The sequence below is a fragment of the Felis catus genome, chromosome B4, assembly GCF_018350175.1.
Source record: "Felis catus isolate Fca126 chromosome B4, F.catus_Fca126_mat1.0, whole genome shotgun sequence".
Taxonomy (NCBI): Eukaryota; Metazoa; Chordata; class Mammalia; order Carnivora; family Felidae; genus Felis; species Felis catus.
This window is the reverse complement of record NC_058374.1, coordinates 103,899,557-103,916,981: the sequence shown is the minus strand read 5'-3', so window position 1 is coordinate 103,916,981 and position 17,425 is coordinate 103,899,557. Positions and strand designations below refer to the sequence as shown.

The following is a 17,425-nucleotide window of genomic DNA, read 5'->3' as shown; positions in this document are numbered from 1 at the left end:
AAAAAAAAGTTATGCTGAGGGACTAAAAGCACTTAAGAGGTAAATTATAGGTTGAAGAGATAAGCAATTGCACCCAATAGTATTCACCAAGTAGGCAAAGCCAATGGAAAAGAGCATCCAGATCAGTCATTAAGACAAGAGTTAAGACATTTTTCTAAAAACAATTAAAACATAAAGTTAAACAGTGTTTGAAATAATACATCTTACATACTTCCACTTCTTCAAATCTTGGAATTACCTCTTAGTTTCTATTATACTGTTCAATCATGTAATTTCTACCATTTTCATAAAGCATTTTTGGAAGCAGAAGAAGTATGACACTCGGCCCAAATACCTTCGGAAGGTTCTGTGCCCTGGTGAAGAAAGCAAAGCGAAAGGCAGAGTCCAACCAGGAGACCTATTGACTCTGGAGAGCTCAGAGGAACCTGAGTCATCATCTAAACCAGAGATAGAGAATCAAGGCAAAAATTCTAGATTCGAAGACCATGGCGTCTGCTCCTTTATAAATTGCTGTGTGGGGAGGAGTGGAGCTGGGGGTTGGAGAGGATAACTGATGGTTCAGTGGGGTTCGGTATGGCATACCAGCCATATTTCTCTCAGCTTTTCGTCCCTATGGTGAGAATTTGATGGCCCCATGTATTAGTACCACAGGTCTCCTGTGGCAACTCAAAATTGCAGGCATAATGCCTAAACTGGGATAATGGGCCTCCAAAGGTCTGGCCTAGAATTTCCAACCCTATTAGATGAAAGCAAATAGAACAAAAACCAAAAGGAGTTTGGAGACTAATCATCTGGCCTAGAAAACATGTGAACCAGTGTTATTGAACCATATCAACAAATACATTTTAATATTAAAGAAGAAACTAGAGAAGAGCAGGGACAGCCAAATCACTTTCCTTTAGAAGGAGAGATTCACACAGTAACAATTCACCTTGGGGCAAATTAGAAATTTTGTGCACACTGAAAACAGGGATTATATTGTGCACAGTTGTCAAAGTGTTCACCTGTCCTTTATGTTCTTCTAAAGTACTTAGGATATAATTTGTAGAATATGTACTAAATAAGCATCTGTTGAGTGATCATGTCCATGATTGAATAATTAAAAGAATACATTCGCCAATGAATAAGTCTATTTCCCTAAGCTTTAGCTTAGGCAAAAATTCACTCTGCCCAGCAGCTTTTTTTTTTTTTTTTATAAGCCCTTGTTCTCCATTGACCACAGAGTTAGTGAAGGAGTAGTCATGGAAGTTGCCTCCAGGACTCACCACGGTCATCTCTTAAACCCTTAGTATCTGCCTAGTGCTCCAACACATGGGGAAGCCGCATTCTTACACACCAGCGTGACTGCCTCATTGCTAAATTCAAAGTTTTTTGGGGTTTTTTCACTTTTTTGTTTTCTCAGTCTACTCCAGCTTGCTGAAGCAAGTGATAGAATGGAACATAATCTTTTGTCTCCAAATCTGTATAATGTAGTAATTATGAATCTCAAGATAAGCTGAAGTGTGCTTAAAATGCAACTTACTTTACTTTGAGTAACTCAATATAATATCCATTTTGAGTCCCCTTTCTGCTTGGGTTGTAAAATGTGATCTCAACCAATTTTGGGTGGCTTCTCGGCCACCTTAGCCCACTCTTAGGTTTTCTGGAAGTCTCTCAGCCTATCTCCTCACACAGATGATTCTCCTAGGAGCTCTATCCATGAAGCAAGTCAAAAGACCTTTGTACTTCGATCCTACAAAATAGGAGTTATGTCATCTGCCCTGAAGATCAGCTGAGAGGGAAGAAGATTATCTCCTTTTCTCAGAGCCCTTGTAATATGATTACAGCTTTCTTCTGTTTTGCTTCTCACTAATCCTAACCTGGAGAATCTTTAGAAGCTCTGGGAAAAGAAACCTCTTTGTATTTCCTTGTGGTAAAAACATAGCTTCCCCAACTATTATCTGTACCATCTGGACCATAATGCTCAAAAGACTTCGTACTCCAAAGCGGAGAATTGATTTATTTTTTTGCTTTCTGCTTTATCACTCCTACCTTATAGGTATGTGTGCATATCTGATTATATCCTTAGTAAATTTCTCTGAAAATAAACTATTCTTTATAAAGGGCTTATTCAATGCATAACAATAATGCCCTCTAGAAAAATTGTACCAGTTTGTGTCAAGTTATTAGCAGTATATGAGAGTGCCATTTCCCTGCATCCTTGCAAATACACCATATTTACCATTTTTAAATTAAAAATGAAATATTTTGTGTTCATCTGTACTTATTTCATTACAAGAAAGCTTAAACATCCTTTCATGAGTTTTTATTTTTTAATTATTATGTGTCCATGAGTCCATGTGCCCATTTTGCTTAGGTCTTTACTGCCATTTAAGAATATTAAAAATTTGTCAGAAATTGAGAATGTTTTTTTTTTTCTGGTTTGTTATTTGACTTTTATGGTATATGAGATAGAGAAACTTAGAATTCATGCATCTGATTTTGTGATTTTCCCCTTGGCATTTTTACTTCAGAATTCTTTTTCCATTGCAAGATGAACGTTCACCTCTATTTCATTTTAGTTGCTTTATGGTTTTATTTTTACGTTTAAATTTTTGATCGGTTATATTTAGCATAGACTATGAGGTTTGGGCTCCACATTACTTTCTATCTTTAATTATTATTTGTTTCAGCATCCTTATGTAACAGTCCTTTTCCCCCTTTGGTCTAAATCCCACATCTGTCCTATAACAGAGTTTTACATAATCATGGATCTGCTTCTGGACTCTGTTCAGAACTCTTACTACAACAATAAGACACTGCTTTAATCATTATAGATTTTTAATAACATTTAATATCCAATAGGGAGACTTTACCTTTATTACTCTTTTTTAAAATTTTGTCAGAATTTTCTTGACTAGTGCATTTATTCTTCCAGATGAAATTTAGAAATCCCACTCTAAACGTTAGTGTGATATTTGAGGTCTTGATTGCTTCTGATCCTCCGAACGTGAGCCCCCATTCAATCCATCCGGTACCCTACTGCATCCTAACCTGCCTATACTTCATCTACAAATGCAATAAATAATGATGATGGCAATGAATGCCACTTGCCATACCTTCTTGAGATTTCAAACTGGGATCTTAATAAGATGCTAATTTCAGATTGGTCTTGCAGGGAAAAGAACATGCAAGCTCTCCCCTTTAAGAGATGTCACTGTTTTTTCAGAGCGTGGAAGGGGAACACCATGAGAAAGCGGTAGAACTACTCAAGGCTGCTAAAGACAGCGTCAAGCTGGTGGTCCGATATACCCCCAAAGTCCTGGAAGAAATGGAGGCTCGCTTTGAAAAGCTCCGGACCGCCCGGCGTCGGCAGCAGCAACAGTTGCTAATCCAGCAGCAGCAACAGCAGCAGCAGCAACAAACACAGCAAAATCATATGTCATAGGTAAGAAGTGCCTTCTTCCGCACAAGGGAAGTCCCTTACCCGTATAAGTTTGTTTCGGTTTTTAATATAGTTTCTTAGCTGGATTAAAGTCATTAGGTTTGACAATGCCTCCCAAAAATCAATCAAGCAAATAAAAAAATGATGATCTCAGAAAATGTCAAGAAGACAGTTGCTGACTTTATGTCATTCAGCCATATTTTCTGCAAAAGTAAAATATTTTGGAAAATAATATACTTGCGGGGGGCAGGTACAGATTAGGAGATGCCTTTATACAAATCGGGAAAATACACCCTCTGTGTAACCCAGATCACTGGGCACATAGCCACATGACAAGAGTGTGGGTTGGATTCCAGCCCCACTCAGCCCCTTGGCCATTTGCCTTTGCACAGTGTACAAACTAAACAACCTGATCTTGGGAAGATCCCTTTAGAATACTACAAATTATTGGAAAACTACTCCACTCTGAAGAATGAAGTGGAGACCAGTGTGGATGTTCTAAGAGATTCGAAATTCTCTGTGGGTGCTCACTTCAAATGTGATGCTCTTCCCTTTTTTCTAAATTTCACTTTGTGACAAAAATGCTAAGTCAGGTTTTGCTATATGTTTTTAAGAAAATTCAAGAAAAAATGTTAAGAATCACCATCTTTGAAGTGCCTCTATGTGTGAGGTTCTTTTCACGTATTCTTCCTTATCCTCAGAAAAACTCTTCAAGGTATCACTAAAATCCCATTTTTTAGACGAATGATATGAAATTGCAATGGCTTTGTGGTGTCCTCACAGCCACACTTACAAGTGGCATAGAATTATTTTCCTTTTTGCTCTTGCAGGCAGTTCACCGCCAACATCAGATATTCTGGAGTTCTATAAATTGTCCTTGCTATCCTTTGGAAGAGAGTTAATAGCATTGTAGACCTCTGTGCTGTGATGTCTGCAAATGTGATTTTGAAGCTTCAAATGTCCTTGGAAAAATGACATTTGAACATTGGGTAATAGTGGTTTTAGGTCATTCAACATCAGATTACTATTTGCACAACCGGAAACATTGGATATGACGTAAGACTTTCTGTTGCTTGCAACACAAAAAGGAGAAGCTACAGGGGGAAGCATAAAGACTATAGGATTTGTCCTCAGACAGTGCTGAGGATTCAGTCTTTCTTTTATAGCCTGTAAGTGCTATTGTATATACCACAGTTTGGTGACTTTATCTAAAATCACCTTCCATTCATTCTACAAATTACATTTATTCAGCAGTAAATATCTATTTGGTACTACCATGGGCCAGGCACTGTTCGATGGGCTGCAGAAACAGCATGAACAAAGCAAAGTCTTTGCTCTCATGGTGCTTACATTCTGGTTGGGGGAGATGGTTAATATACAGGTACATGAAAATATCCTGTTGGAACCAGTACTTTGCAGAGTTAAAAGGGTGCTTTGATAGAGATTGGCTAGGTGACAACTTTTGATTAGGTGATCAGGGGAGACGTCTCAAAGGAGGGGACACTTAAGCTGAGGTTGAAGGATGAGGAGAAGCCAGAAATGAGCATAAAAAGAGGAGGAAATAGCCAGTGTGTAGCTCTAAGAGAGACTCCTGAGCTATTTGATGTTTGAGGAATAGAAAAAGAGCCAGTGTAATTAGTTAGGAAATAATGAGTGAGGAAAGAAGGTAGATGGGGGCCAGGTCACAGAAAGCTTTTTAAACCACTGAAAGAAGCTAGATTTTATTGCAGTGGAAGCCACTAAAGGTTTTAAGCAAGGGAGTGACATGATCTGATTTATGTTTTTAAAAAGATTACTCTGGCTGTTCTGAAGAAAACAGATTATTGTAAGGTGAAAGTGAGAACAGAGACTAATTACAAGGCTATTATATAGTAGTCCAGGAAAGATATATGGTGCCTTAGCCAGGATGATAGGGTTGAGATGGAATGATAGGGATACATGTGGACAAGTCATTTCGTCCACATCCTTCTCCTCTCTTATCCATTCCAAATGTACAGGTATTTTACCTTGGTGCTTTCAGAATCCCTTCAAAGATCTTTTTTCTAATAATAACAATCCACAATTCTTTAGTCAAACATGGACACGCTTTCCACTAACCCCTTTTTTTCTTCTATCCTCAAAAATGCAGACTTGTACCATTTTTCTAATTGGTTTGCCACACTGGCCCAGAGTAAAATTACTCTAAAGTGTTTTGAAAGAAATATGTTGCCATTCAGACTTCTGAGGTCTTACTAAAAGCTTCCACCATTATATCCATTCAGTCTTCATATCTTTCAAATATCTTTGTATTTCCTGGGCTGTGCACTCAATTCCATTTCTCTGCTCCATCGGTCTTCATTAAATTACTTCAGAATTTCCTATTGTCTCATCACCAAAGATTAACATAAAAAAAATTTGTTTAATGTTTATTTATTTTTGAGAGAGAGAGAAAGAGAACATGAGCAGGAAGGGGCAGAGAGAGAGAGGGAGACACAGAATCCGAAGCAGGATCCAGGCTCACAAGCTGTCAGCACAGAGCCTGACGGGCTCGAACTCATGGGCCATGAGATCATGACCTGAGCCAAAACCGGACACTTAGCTGACTCAGCCATCCAGGCACCCCAAAGACTAACATTTTTAATAAAAGACATTTACGAACTGGTTTTTTTCCTTATACACAATATGGTGATTCTACTTAAGTGAACATGAAATTTATATTTATGCCTGCCAAGACAGCACTTCCTACACACACCATCATGGCCCCTTGAGATGAAACCGTAGTGACCATTTCAAGTACAAGCCAAGTACAACCAAGTCATGTTGTGCACGGATTTTATGGTGAATTCAGTCAAAGAGACCTACATTAGGTCTTGTTCAACTTTTAATTAATTAGATTTTAAGGATTAAATGGGATTTGTTACACTTCCTAACTCATACTATGACTGCTTTGGGGAAGAAATTTGAAGCTAATTTGACCAACTGACTGAACAGATCTCTGATTTTTTTTTTTTTTTTTTAAGTTTGACACGTCAAGCAAAGACCAGGTAAAGCAACATATTCATCAGATACTGTCTTATTGTTTACCACATGAAATACAGTTTCTATTCTCTCTAAATTAGGAATTTTTTAAATCCAAAATGGTATATGTTATAAAGTACTAATCATGGTAAGTGGTGCATACAAATGGAAAATATGTCGAATGCAAGTGGTGTGTGGAGAATGTCTGTTATGCTCACTTTTAATTTTAAACTCACCTGAAATAAAACTCAATTGTTTTTTCCCCTTTATGTTTGATAATCAGGAGGAGTAGATTACATCTTCTAAAAGGTAATAGATATGATCTTTATACAACTGTATTATAGAAACCGAAACAGAGAATAGGCATATAGGTACTTTTACGCTATACCCACTTTCTTGACAGAGAGTGTTACATTTATTTGGCTTGCAGAATCTCATTTTTTATTTTTTTTTTTAATTTAAAAAAAATTTTTTTTTCAACGTTTTTTTATTTTTGGGACAGAGACAGAGCATGAACGAGGGAGGGGCAGAGAGAGAGGGAGACACAGAATCGGAAACAGGCTCCAGGCTCTGAGCCATCAGCCCAGAGCCTGACGCGGGGCTCGAACTCACGGACCGCAAGATCGTGACCTGGCTGAAGTAGGATGCTTAACCGACTGCGCCACCCAGGCGCCCCAGAATCTCATTTTTTAAAGCATGAATTTGTATACATATTCCACCCAGACTCTTGAACAATAAAAGGGGGAAAGAAGAGTAATCCTTCTTGAGTTGTCTTAGAAAAAATTCTGAGGAAGTCAAGACTTAAAAGATTGTCAACTTCCTCTGCCCTCCTGTTGCTGGATTGAGGGTGGAGAATTCATGGCATCTGAAACCATTCTGGATCTTAACATATTTACAAAGTAGCTGGAGTTTGCTAGTGGCCTCACCAACTGTCAGGCCCCCACTTCCTTTACTTTTTCCACTGCTGACTGTTCTATATCCTCCACTACCACTGCCACAGCCACCATCTTGATGATCCGATCCAGAAAACCACTGCAGAAGTGAGAAAACCAGCCTCGAAGGAAGGATACCTCTGATAAAATTGAATCCAAGGAACCCAGAGTGACCGAGTAGAAAACTGGAATAATAAAAATAATAATCATAACGCTGGATGACATTTATTAAGCAATTAGGTGTGCCGAGAACTCTTCTAAGTGCTTCATATATGTTAAATTACTTAATTGTCACAACAATCCTGTAGGTATTAGGTAGTAGTTTAAATCTCATTTTAAAGAAAGAAAATGAGGCATGTAGGATTTTTTTTAAACCATTTCACAGCTAGTAAGTAAGTGATAGGGCCATGATTCAAACCCAGAAACATACGTTCCAAAGCCTCTTTCTCTTAATCACTGTGCTACCCTGCCTTTTTCTTCGATGGCTCTTGCCCTTACATGTCCCATCCTTCCTCACAGACATGTTCACATAAGCTTTCCAGGGATTCATTCTCACCCTACTTACAGCTGGAGTTATCCAGTTCACCTTTACCACTCATCCCATACCTCAAAGCACTTCCATCACTTTGGTTTTATTAATTTCTTACTGCTGCCCTAAAAAATTACAAGTTTGGTGGCTTAAAAGAACACAAATTTATTGTCTTGTAATTCTGTAGGACCGAAGTCCAGCACAGTCTCACTGGGCTTTAGGAGGCTCCAGGGGAAAATTCATTTCCTTGACTTTTCCTGCTTCTAGAGGCTCTCCACATTCCTTGCCTCTTGGACCCTTTTCCTTCTTCAAAACCAGCAAAGGTGGTCAAGTCCTCACATTGCAGTGCTCTGACTTCTGCTTCCTCCTCGCACCCACTCTCCTGGCTCCTTTTCTCTCTCCATCTTCCACTTTTAATTATATCGATTATAGATCCCACTTGGATAGTCCAGGTTAATATCCATATTTTAACATCAGCTGTTTAGGAATCTTAATTCCATCTACACCTTTAATTTCCCTGTAGCATGGAATCTACTAGGTATTAGGACGTGGCTATATTTGGGGTCCATTATTCTGCCTACCACAATGACTCATTAAAAAGTTAGCAAAGCAGGGGCACCTGGGTAGTGCAGTCAGTTAAACATCTGACTCTTGATTTTGGCTCAGGTCATGATCTCACATTTCATGGGATTGAGCCCCGCAGACCTGGTTGGATTCTCTGTCTCCCTCTCCCTCTGCCCCTCTCCTGCTCACTCACACGCAATCTCTCTTTCTGTCTCTCTAAATAAATAAGTAAACATTAAATACAATTAACAAAGCAATTTGATCAGTAAAATTTACACTAATATGGAAAAAAAGCTTTTATTTAAATGCATAAAAAGAATAACTAATCTATGGAATTACAAAGCAAGGGAATAAGAGAAATAATGAGAACATTTGGTGCAGATGGTTCTTCCCGGTGGGTATTTCAGTGACCCACATTTTGGAAGCCCAGTCATATCTCAGCTGCTGGCATATCCCTCAGGCCTACCCCCTCCCCTGGATAGATGAAAAGATCCAAGACTCTTACTAAAATTCACCTGTTCTGAGTCCCATTCCCTTCGGACGTGTAACTATCTAATAAGTTAATTCATTAAAAATTCACTTGGTAATTAGGGGACCTGTAGACAGTTATTCAATATAGGACTCAGTAAAATGGTCTGTTCGTAAGAAAAAAATATGTAAGACTCATAATAAAATATGTGGCAGTTAGCGAGCACTCCAAAGTGGTAGGGTAGTAGTAGAATTACAGTAGTAAAATGTCACTAACAGATACTGCTTGTGTGTAATATGTTGTTAGGTGACTCCTGAAGAAGCACAATGGCCTTGTGCATGGCTTTCAAGCCACACTGCAGGCCCCAGGGGCTTTTAGGCACATCTCTAGAAGGCATGCCAGCTGGAGAGTGTTGATGCAAAGTAGGCAGATTGCAAGGCCTGCCACAATTTGTGAAAATCTGTTTTGTATATGATGCTTCGCATTCATTGAAATAAAAATATCCACAGCCTTGAAAAACAAAGATTGGAAACCACTGTTCTCTCTGGAAGGAATGATTCCATAATGGCGGAAGAGGGACGGGTCTTGGGGGAGTGTTCAGGGAGGCTGCTCCTCCAGATCCGACCATAAGGGCAGCTGCCTACTCTTTGCTACCTGGTGTCAGGCCTGAAACAGGCCTGATACCTGCTTCAGAGAAGGGATGTTGGTGCTTCCAGCCTGTCAGAGAGAAGCTTTGCTGACTGCACCTCAACAAGATCCCTAAGACTCACACTGTAAAGGTTATCTATCTTTTGCTTTTATGAAGAAAAACAGAGTCATCTGGAATAGGGAGGAAGAAATGTTTTACATTTGAAATGTTTCCAAACTGGGGTTCTGTCTTTCATTTTAAGGAATAACTGTGTCTTTTCCATCCTCATTCGATAATTACTTCCTTTGCAAACATCAAACAATTTTTTTTTCATATGTGGAAGATTGTGCATGAGTGATAGGGCCTAAAATAATCCTTGCTGTTCTCACATAGCACATGCTCTTTTGATATTTTTAGCATATTGTAGTTGACAAATGAATACTAATCACTGATTTCCCTTCACTCTTTTCCCTCCTTTCAGGTCCTTAAAGAGAGGCTACTTGATCAAACATCTGATAGTCACAAATTTGAAACCGTGCTTCACAATCCCAGCACATAATGAAAGGAAAAGACAACATTGATAATTATACCTGTCAAGAAGCTGTGACCACGTGATACAGAAGTTCTTCACCCAGGCAACTCGACACCTTCTTTCTCTGGGGCTGAATCCCCACTGCTCACGCGCTCTTTACACACACAGACCTTCCATGCACTGCAGTGGGAATTCTCAGTGTGTAAAGGGAGCAGTTTTCCGGTCCGCAGACTGAAATGCTACAAGAAGAATAAAGTCCATGACTTTCCGATAAATCACCGGGCCAAGATTAAATGAATCTTTGTTCTACAGCTTTTCCAGAGATTAGCAAATCCCTCATTAGGCTATAGTTTAAACTGCATCAGTTCAAGGTTGTCATCACTTAAAAGAAACCTACTCATTGCCCTATACCCTGACCTCTTCCACATCCATATTGCTGAGTTGTCTGAATTAGAATTCCAGTTAATTGCAAATTCCACCTTTATTCCCCTTATGCTATATTTATACTCTGTTCAGGTTCTTTAAGCAATTGGCTTTTTATTTTCTGTTTCCATGAATTTTATTATGCATTAATGGAGAGGGACAATTTTAGCTCAACTTTTGGTTTGCTAGAGACACAGATAGAGAACTCTAGTACTGTATATTTTTTTAATTTAACTATCACTTGTATCTATGATTATTAATTCTAACAATATAACATGTATTTATTCCACAAAATATATATTATCAGAGTGTATCTGTTACAAACTGAGGTCTTTTCTTACCAAATGTTATGAATCTGGTAAGAGAATACTAGCAAAGGACCTAGCTTCATGAACTGATCCTCCTGTGATATTTCCATATAACCCTGCTCTCAATATTTGTTTGTTAAGTTTTATATTTTTTGATTGATAAACTCTGGGTAAGTCAGAAATCTTTCTGTCTACACTGATATGTTGTCATAGAAATTTATTTAATATGTTAAAGCCTAAGGCTTTACAAAACTCAATTATGATATATGTTCATACATATACAAATATATGTGTCACATAAGGTTTAAATCCGTTTCCCCAAAGACAAAGTGGATGTTTTTGGCAATCTAAGATCAAAAGTAGTATTCCTTTCAAAATTAGGCATATGTAAATGAGGATATTAATTTTGTGAATGAAAAATGCTGCTCCTTCTAGAGGGAAAAAATACGTAATTCATGACACACATTCATATAGGAAAATAGACAATGTGATATCATCTCTCAGAAAGTATCATTTGCTGGAAAATGAGCCACCTCTACAGATCTTCACTTTTGACTTATGGTAAATCTAAGCACATAAGTCTGATTTTACTCATTGGAATGAATAGAAAGCAATAATTATTTGCGCAGTTAAATACCTTAGGCACAAAAATGTACCTGAAAAAAGAATACACGTTCAGTTGAAACATTCTAGAAAGATGATTAAAACTGAGGCCAATATTTGAATGTTTCTTTTTCTCAAACGCAGAAATTGATTCCCCAACATAAATAAATTTTACATTTCAGATAGTCCCCCAAATTAGAAATTTATGAAGCTCACTTCAGGAGCTATTTCTTGAAAACAAAACCAAACCTATCAGAACTACCCAGTACATTTTATTTTGCCCTTTCAAAGGGTGTTATTATCAATACCAAGTTCTGCCTACTCTTCACAGTGCGTCACCCAACAGAGAGCAAAGAGCAAGGAAGCTAGGAGGTACACCAATTCCAACAACCATCCTGAAAACATATCATTTTTTACTAGAGAGAAATGAGGGGGGAGGGGAGGGCAAGGGGGATGACCCTGAATGTTATGTAAAATAGGTTTACAAAAGAGATAAGCATGACTAAAGGGAGTGAATGGAGACTAAGTGAGTATTACTCAGTTTGAAAGAGGTAGTTCTCATTTTTATAAGAAAAATTTAATAAAACATATATTTTAGTTATCATTTAACAAAGAAATGTTAAAGCTATTCAGGCAATGCCACAGATTCTCATAAAGGGAGATATTTGCACCCTTGTAATGAGAAAATGGTCATTTCAACACATTTCAATGCCTTGTATAAATTTGAAGTTTAAGATACGTTTTCATTTAGCCATAAGTGTATGGTTGATATTAAATTATCATATATTTTCACATCAATATAAATCTTATCATGGTGTTACAGAAGCAGCTATCAAGTGAGCAGATACTTTACGTTTGTGTTTTCTAGATGTCTTTGTATGTTATGCTTCATTTGCATAATGGTTAAATGCTAATAAATGTATGCCAAGTCCTTTGTCAAAGTGAAGGGGAAATCCATCACAACTAAGGTATCTAAAGACAGAGTACATGTCACGGTGGTCCTACATACAAATGATACAATGGCTGGTCTTTTTTTTTTTTTTTTTTTTCAGTAAAATCTGGGTATTGAAATATAAACATTCCCTTAAAGTTTTAATCAAAAGTAGCTGACCCTAAGACTTAGAGAGGTCCTTTTGAGGTTCTCTAAGTTTCACTGAAGCCGGAGGGAAAGGGAAAAAATTGTACTAATGTTGTTTACTATTAATGATCTTGGTAGAGCTATTGGCATGTCCAAAGTCATATTAAAGACATAACAGGTGCCTCTTACATAAAGCTCAATCCTGAATATCATAAATAAATTAGATATTCAAAGTTAGGGGGGAAATCTGGTATGACTGTATCTTCTTGATCCTGGTGAATTTTAGTTCTTTCCCCTGGTCAGATTGGTGGCCAGATTTTTCTAAACTCTTTTCTGCGGTGATTTTGAAGGCCAGTACTCGGAGCATACTTCAGTAAAAAAAAAAAAGAAAAAGAAAGAAAAAAAAAACAACAAACCTGAACCTTTTCATTTGGAGCATTTACATTTTGATTCTGTTCCCATTTGAAATAGAACATCCGCATGGAGATAATGAGCTTAAGTTACAATTGACTTTGGAAAGAATAACAGACTTTTGTGCTCCCTCAATCATGTAATCAATAGGGAATTCTCTTGTTATGTGAACTACCACTATCTTTTAAGACAATGCTAAGATCTAAATGCAAAATCTAGCTTTCAGGGGCTTTTTAAGAATTCAAGGCTGTCTCCGAAGAACTTGGCTAGAGATGGATTACATCAATTTACAAATGCAGTTCTTAACCCGTGACAAATCAAACTGATGTGATCTCAGTTCATTTTACTCAGCTGTGCCTATAGGACTCCAAGACGTTGGGATATTTTGTCTACATTATCTTAAGCCTCTATAGATATCTGTTAATGTGTGAATAATGTCTGAGTTTCTCATCTTTTAGCTGGTTTGTGTTTATTATACAGCCTGTTAACAAAGACCAGCTTTTAAATAGCATTGTGAAGTAGAAATCAATGTTCTGAAGATTCAGGGAAGCCAGTGTTAGGCAGTATCTTCCCAAAAATGGGGCAGTCCTACCCATCTCGTCCCTCTCTGGATCATAAACTCCAGGAGCGAAAGGTCTGTGACTGCATTGTGAACTGCCGTATCCCTGGCATCTGGTATGATGCTTGGCACACAATAGGCGCTCAGTTGGTGTTTGTTGAATGAATGAACAATTGGATAGGTTGATAGACAAATAAGTGAATGTTGCTTTCAGATAATCTGAAAAATTTCACCAATTTACAGTAATTGGCACTGTAATTTCTGAATTTCATAGTCAGAACCAGATTTACTCTTTTCATAAATAAATGCTTTTCAGATATATGAATTTGGAATCAATTACTTCAAAAGCTTCAAGGATTTGAGGGCATTTAGATAAGGGATAGTGTCTGGGGAGTAAGATATTTTAACAATGAATAAAACTCAGCCTTTCTAGTTTTTTCTGAAAGCTCCCTGAGTTATTTTGCAAGGGCGATTAAAACATAAAACCCCAGTTATGAATTTTATAAAATATTATGTTTTAATTTTTAAAAAGGAAGAGAAGTCATGTCATCAAGCACATTTTTGATATCTCTTTCAATGTTTTATCTCTTTACTAGTAACATTTCTCTAAGGAGTTCCTAGTAATTGGGGACACATCTCTAAATCTTCTGCTTTCAAAAGATCACTTCTTTCCTATTTGATTTCTAGGATGTACCTGAGCTAATGCTTAATGGCATAGCAATTAAGACTTTTCCACGTGTTTATTCCTTTAACAAATATTTATTGTGCACCTAGTACATTGCTAGGTCCTAGAAATGTAATGGCAAACAAGACAGACCTAGTGCCCTCCTGGAACTTACTATGAGGAACTCCTCAACACTTTGGTAGAGTTTATTCTCCATCGGGTCCCTCTTCACAGCCAACAGAAGAAATAAAATCCCTAACTCCGTGGAAATCATGAAAGAACCCCCTGCAGACACTTACGTGAACTTGCTTTTCAGACACATCACTCAAAAATACTGCTCAGTTTATCCATACACCATAGTTCTACCCCAGCAAGGTAGGTAAGTCATAATTTATTCATAATGAACACTTACTGAACTCTCACTAGGTTCTACTGTTCTTGGTACTTTCCATAGACTACATCATTGAATCCCTTCAACAACTCCAGTAGGTTTCGTTTTATAGACAAGAAAACTGAAGCACAGATACGTGACTTGTCCAAGGTCACACAGCTAGCAGATGAAATGGGGATTTGAACCCATGTGGTGTAACAAGAGTTCATGCGTCGAACCATTATCTGTGGTTTGGGGGACACCATTACATTAAAAATAGGAGTCATTAATATAAATGGGTCACTGTATATAAAACTACTTTGAAGTTGTAAAGTAGTATGCAAAAACATAGTAGTGAAGTTATTATGCTCAACAGACCACATCAGTGGCAGAAGCAGACTAAGAACTCAGTCTTATGTTACAGCTTACTCTTGTGAAGAACACTTCAAGCCAGGGACACGGATAAAGTACAGATCCAGGAAATTTCTGACATGTGGGAAATATGTCAATGACTTTTCAGAATTATTTGTTAGCCACTGTGTCTATCTGGTGCTACAAGAAACAAAATCCCTTGCTGTAAGGGCTTAAAATAAGTACACAGTGTGGAGCTGAACCAAGGATATTTCACATTTATGGGAAAAGATCGGGCAATAGTACTATTTTCTCACCATTGCATGTGATCGCGTCTTTCCAATTGTTTTCTTCATTTTTCTGAAAGAGCTGCAAAATTGTGCAGTGGTTCAACCTGACCAAAGTGGTATTATGCTGCTGGGAAGTAAAAGTATTAGACACCAGACTGGAAGTATTGTCTTCATTATCAAATGACTTTTAAGTTCATTTAAAATACGGATATTGAAAGATGTTTAGATGCTGATGGTGCCTGAATATTTAGACACCAAGTTCCTTGACCTTCTTCATTCCAAACCATACAGTGGGGTCACACTACTGAGGGGTAGATTCTAAAGCCAATAGGAAAGGCAGAAATTGAGATTGGCCTAATGTTATAACCACAATCAGATGGATGTGACCACATTTCCAGAGGCTAACAGGAACTGACACCTTCTGTGGGGAGAGGGAACACCTGCTTCCATCTGATTCACTCACAAAGACGGATCCCACACATGATTTACATCTGTTCTCTCTCTGCCCCTCCCAGTCAAATGGGCATGTTCTACATCTTAAGTTCTGGTTCCTATTGGTGGCAGCAAGGAACCTTCTTAAAACTTTTAATACATCATTATTCTTCCCTAAGCAATTAGCCCTTTCAAAATAATTAATATTTTGCAAAATTTAGCTTTGCATATAATACGCCAATGGGGAAATTCAAATACTTTATTTCCAAAGTCATACTTTTTAACATCTCTCTACCTGCCTTTTGTCACCTTTATTTTTACTGATATTACCATTCTCTGTACAAATATTGTCCTCTTCCTCACTTACGGTTTACATCGATTCTTAGACTTTTTAGATTTCACCTTGGCAAAGTCTTTTGAAACTGTCTTCTCTTACCCATTCTAACTATTCCTACCCATGCATAGCACCTTAGTATTTTTTAACCAGGACTTTCATGAACTTTTAACTGTTGTCACAATGAACATGTCTCCCTAAATTTCCCTATATATTGGTGATAGGTAACTCGCTCTATTCCTTTGTTCAAAATCCTCTGATGGGTCCCCTATCTCTCTCTCTCACACACTCACACACACACACACACACACACACACACACACACACAAAATCACATTCTTAGTCTGAACCAGAACACTAATATGGTGTTGGGGAAGGAGGACGTTATAGTGCTCTCCCATCCACAAGTGCAAAACCTAGAATACAAAACGTGATGATATTGAAGTCTGGTGTATGGACTTTGAAATAGAAGTCATGGGATTTCATGACACTGAAAAAATTACAAGTTCTTTTTCAAGGTGAAGTTAAATGCAAAGAGAGACTAGCAGTGTTGTATAGTGAAAATACCAAGATTCCATCAAACAGTGACCCACAAATTCCAAAGTATTTGCTTGAGGTGTATGTATGTGTGTATGTGGATGGATAGGCCACCATGCCAACATTAGGGAGAGGTATAGGTTGAGATGTATTTCCATACTATATGGGATGAGTGTATTTCCTAACTAGATAGCACTGCAGTTTTAGCCATCTTGCTCTTTTCTAAAAAATTATTTATTTATTTTTATTTTTGAAACAAAGCATGAGCAGGGGAGGGGCAGAGAGAGAGGGAGACACAGAATCTGAAGCAGGCTCCAGGCTCTGAACTGTCAGGACAGAGCCTGACGCTGGGCTCAAACTCATGGACGGTGAGATCATGACCTGAGCTGAAGTCTGATGCTTAACCAACTGAGCCACCCAGGTGCCCCACTATCTTGTAGTCCAAGTTGACCACTACCTATTGCTGGAAACTGTCTCAAACTTTCTTTCCCCTGAGCTTTTGGTTATTTCTGAAATGCTTCTGTCTTTCCTGTATCTGTGCCTGCAAAAAAAAAAATTTAAGGCACATTTCAAATGGTCCCTCTTCCAAGAAGCTTTTTCTTATTTTTCCACCCATATGTTATCTACCCCATCATCAAACTCCACTGTGACATTTGTACCATTCTTTAGCTCTTTTCTTAGCTTCCCTTATGGTATACCTATTTGTGTCTTTATCATCCTAATTTGCCCCACAGTTAGTAATTATGTATGGAGTGGGTGTTAATATTTCTTAAAAGGAATTACCTTTCACTTGTCAACTTCACAGAATGGCTTCTGCATTATTTTGGGGTCTCAGTGTTCTGAAGCTCACCCGTGAAATTCATCTGAATTGAGAACTCAACACCAGACACTTTTAAAAAAGAAAAAATGCTAATTACTGAGCATTTTTATTAAAAGGAAAAGAAAAGGTACAGAATAGTGTTAATTCTTATCACTGATTTCCTAGGTTTT

The 17,425-nt window shown here is 37.8% G+C and overlaps 1 protein-coding gene across 2 annotated transcripts in view; it reads left to right on the top strand.

Annotated features, from left to right (window-relative positions):
- LIN7A (lin-7 homolog A, crumbs cell polarity complex component) overlaps positions 1 to 15,285 on the top strand; it is a 125,978-nt gene extending 110,693 nt beyond the window's left edge. The window contains exons 5-7 of one of the 2 annotated variants that reach the window (XM_023257278.2): positions 3,209 to 3,427; positions 6,705 to 6,730; positions 10,025 to 15,285. In XM_023257278.2, coding sequence (XP_023113046.1) covers positions 3,209 to 3,427 — 219 coding nt within the window. In that variant the 3' untranslated portion in view covers positions 6,705 to 6,730; positions 10,025 to 15,285. The remainder of the gene's footprint in view (positions 1 to 3,208; positions 3,428 to 6,704; positions 6,731 to 10,024) is intronic. The other variant, XM_003989077.6, reaches the window with a different exon arrangement.
- The last annotated feature ends 2,140 nt before the right edge of the window (positions 15,286 to 17,425 follow it).